We start from the raw sequence: 2683 nt of genomic DNA on the forward strand, positions 1-2683 counted from the left end.
CCTGGCGCTGGCCTGCCTCGGCCTCCTGCTGGCCGTGGTCAGCCTGGGGAGCCGGGCATCGCTGTCCGCCCAGGTGAGGCCCCGCTGCGCACCCTTTCTTGGGCACATCAGGAGCTGAGACTGCAGAGGGGCCGCTGGGGGCCGGGTGGGCTGAAGGCAAGGGGAAGGGAGGATGGGTGGAGGGCGAGATGTCAGGTGGAGAGGCACAGGGTGACGCTGCCTCCTTCCCAGCAGGAGCCTGCCCAGGAGGAGCTGGTGGCAGAGGAAGACCAGGACCCGTCGGTGAGTGGGCGTGGGCGCGGTCTGCAGGCTGCTGGGCCATGGGAAGTGTGCACAGCTGAGGCTGCAGGTGTGTGCAGCTGTGCCAGCCGCACACGAGGTGTGTGAACACAGTGCGTGCATGGGTGTGTGTCTGTAGGGGTGTGTGTGCGTGGTGACAACTCTGTGTGAGGGGTTTGTGCTGGGGTTGTGCCACCTGAGTCTGAGGTGTTGATTGGCTGGGGGTGACCTGGATGTATGAGATATGTGAGTCTGCGTGGAAGAGGGGTGTGGTTGTGTACAGGGTGCGTATCCTCTGTGCTTGGTGACTGGGTGTGGGCGTGTGTGCAATGTGTCAGTTGAGTGCAGGGTCTGCATTGGTTGTGTGTGGGTGGGAAAGTGTAGCTGGTCTGGAGGAAAGGGTGAGACTTGGGGCCTGACTCCCAACCTCGCCTTTGCCCGGGGCCCCAGCTGTAGTGGGCTGAGGGGCTTAATCTGTCCCTAAGACTTCTGTGCCTATTGCTGGCTGGTGGCTCTCCTGGCAGGCCCCGTCTGTCTCACTTTTTATCTTTGGGAGTCCCTGGTTGAACCCTGCCCTAATTCCCCTAGGAACTGAATCCCCAGACAGAAGAAAGCCGGGATCCTGTGCCTTTCCTGAACCGACTAGTTCGGCCTCGCAGAAGTGGTGAGTATCCCTCTGTCCCAGCCTCAGGAAGTGGGCAGAGCAAAAGCCATTATCCACAGGGAGAAACTGAGGCACGGAGGGTGAAAGGAGGCTCAGAGTCACGCGGCTAAGCAGCCAAGACTCAAACCTAGGGATTCTCGCCCTCCTGTGAAGCTTCTTCTGTCACATGGATGTACTCCTTCAGACCCTACCCCAAACAGGAAGGCGGGGTGGCCATGAGTTAGAAGAACTACTGGGATCCTGATGGAGACTAGGCTGGGGAGTCGGAGGCCTGGACCCCAGTAGGCAAAGAGATTTAGGAATGGGATGATGGGGTGGCCTAATGACCATGTGTCCAAGTCGGCATGCAACTGTCCTGGCCCCCACCTGTTATCTCAGTGATTAGTAGCAGCTTCCTGTTTTGCTCTCATAAGTATCCCCGTGTGGATGACAAATTATAGTCACTCTATTTACCGAGGAAGATGAGGCCTGAGATTCTAAGACCAGGAGTCTGGACAAGAATAAGGATGCCAGGCTCCCTGAGAGGGGAACGGGGCTGGGAGAGTGGCTCTGGGACCCCCAGCAGGGCCCGCTTTGTTCATCTGTCTTTCCTTGATCCTCAGCACCTAAAGGCCGGAAAACACGGGCTCGAAGAGCGATCGCAGCCCATTATGAAGGTGGGTGATGGGTAAGCCATACCCGGGAGAAGAGGGGCAGGTGGCAGAGGGGCAGGGCAGGTCTCATCAACCCTTTCCTGTGCTTTACAGTTCATCCACGACCTGGACAGGATGGAGCGCAGGCGGGTGAGACCCCATCCCCCCTCCCAACAGACTGGCCTCCTGGGAAAAGGGCCCCTCAAAACCTTTGGCCTCCCACTCCTTTCCCTGCCAGCAGTCTCAGAACCACAGAAGCCAGTTCATGAAGGTCTTGGTTCTCTCTGTGACCCAGGCATGTGACCCCACGAAACACCGCTGCCTTTCCCCGGAACTCTGCCCAGGTCCCCCAGCAAATCACTGCCCCAGCTCTCTCCTTCAGCCCTCCTTCTTCTCCAGGAAGCACTTTTCATTCTTTTTTTTTTTTCTCCTCCATATTCCATGTCCTGATGATCTTTTTCTCAAAATGCTGCTAGTGTCTGCTCATCTTTTCCATTTCTACCCCACCCTCTACTTCAGCACCGTGACCTCAGGACCTCAAACGCAGCCCCTTGCTCCTTCCCCACTCCACACCCTCCGCACCCCTCCACTCCATCCGACCTGTGCTGCCATGCTGAGCCCCTAAACTTCACTTTTGTTATGGTATTGGCTCTCTACATGGCTTCCGGTCTCTTCGTGGTCTGGTCTCAACCTAATTTCCCTGCACTCTTATGCTGTCTTCATGCGTGCTGGGCTGACACCCCTGCTCCCGGTGTACCTCTTCTGGACTTTGCACATACCATCCCCTCACCCAGAACGCCCTTCCACTGTGAGGCAGGGGGGCATGAGGGGTGCTCAGCCGAGGGGTTCACAGCAGAGATGGTGAGAAGTGGATGGGTTCAGCCTGTGACCTGAAGATATTACTGACTTATGGGTTGGAGGTGAAGAATGAAAGAAAGGGAGGAATCACAGATGACTTCTAGATTTTTTATTTTTTTTAAGACAGAGTCTCACTCTGTCACCCAGGCTGGAGTGCAGTGGTGTGATCTCAGCTCACTGCAACCTCCACCTCCCAGGTTCAAGAGATTCTCCTGCCTTAGCCTCCCAAGTAGCTGGGATTACAGGCGTG

At 56.8% G+C, this 2683-nt stretch overlaps 1 protein-coding gene across 1 annotated transcript in view; it reads left to right on the forward strand.

Moving 5' to 3' along the window:
* Nucleotide 1: 1 nt before the first annotated feature.
* TNFSF12 (tumor necrosis factor (ligand) superfamily, member 12) overlaps nucleotides 2-2683 on the forward strand; it is a gene marked incomplete at its 5' end in the record, with an annotated part of 9223 nt that continues 6541 nt past the window's right edge. The window contains 5 exons of the mRNA XM_011958634.1: nucleotides 2-73; nucleotides 235-282; nucleotides 868-943; nucleotides 1546-1599; nucleotides 1690-1725. Of these exons, the coding sequence (XP_011814024.1) occupies nucleotides 2-73; nucleotides 235-282; nucleotides 868-943; nucleotides 1546-1599; nucleotides 1690-1725 (286 nt within the window). The remainder of the gene's footprint in view (nucleotides 74-234; nucleotides 283-867; nucleotides 944-1545; nucleotides 1600-1689; nucleotides 1726-2683) is intronic.

The sequence above is a fragment of the Colobus angolensis genome, unplaced genomic scaffold, assembly GCF_000951035.1.
Source record: "Colobus angolensis palliatus isolate OR3802 unplaced genomic scaffold, Cang.pa_1.0 Scaffold47, whole genome shotgun sequence".
Taxonomy (NCBI): Eukaryota; Metazoa; Chordata; class Mammalia; order Primates; family Cercopithecidae; genus Colobus; species Colobus angolensis.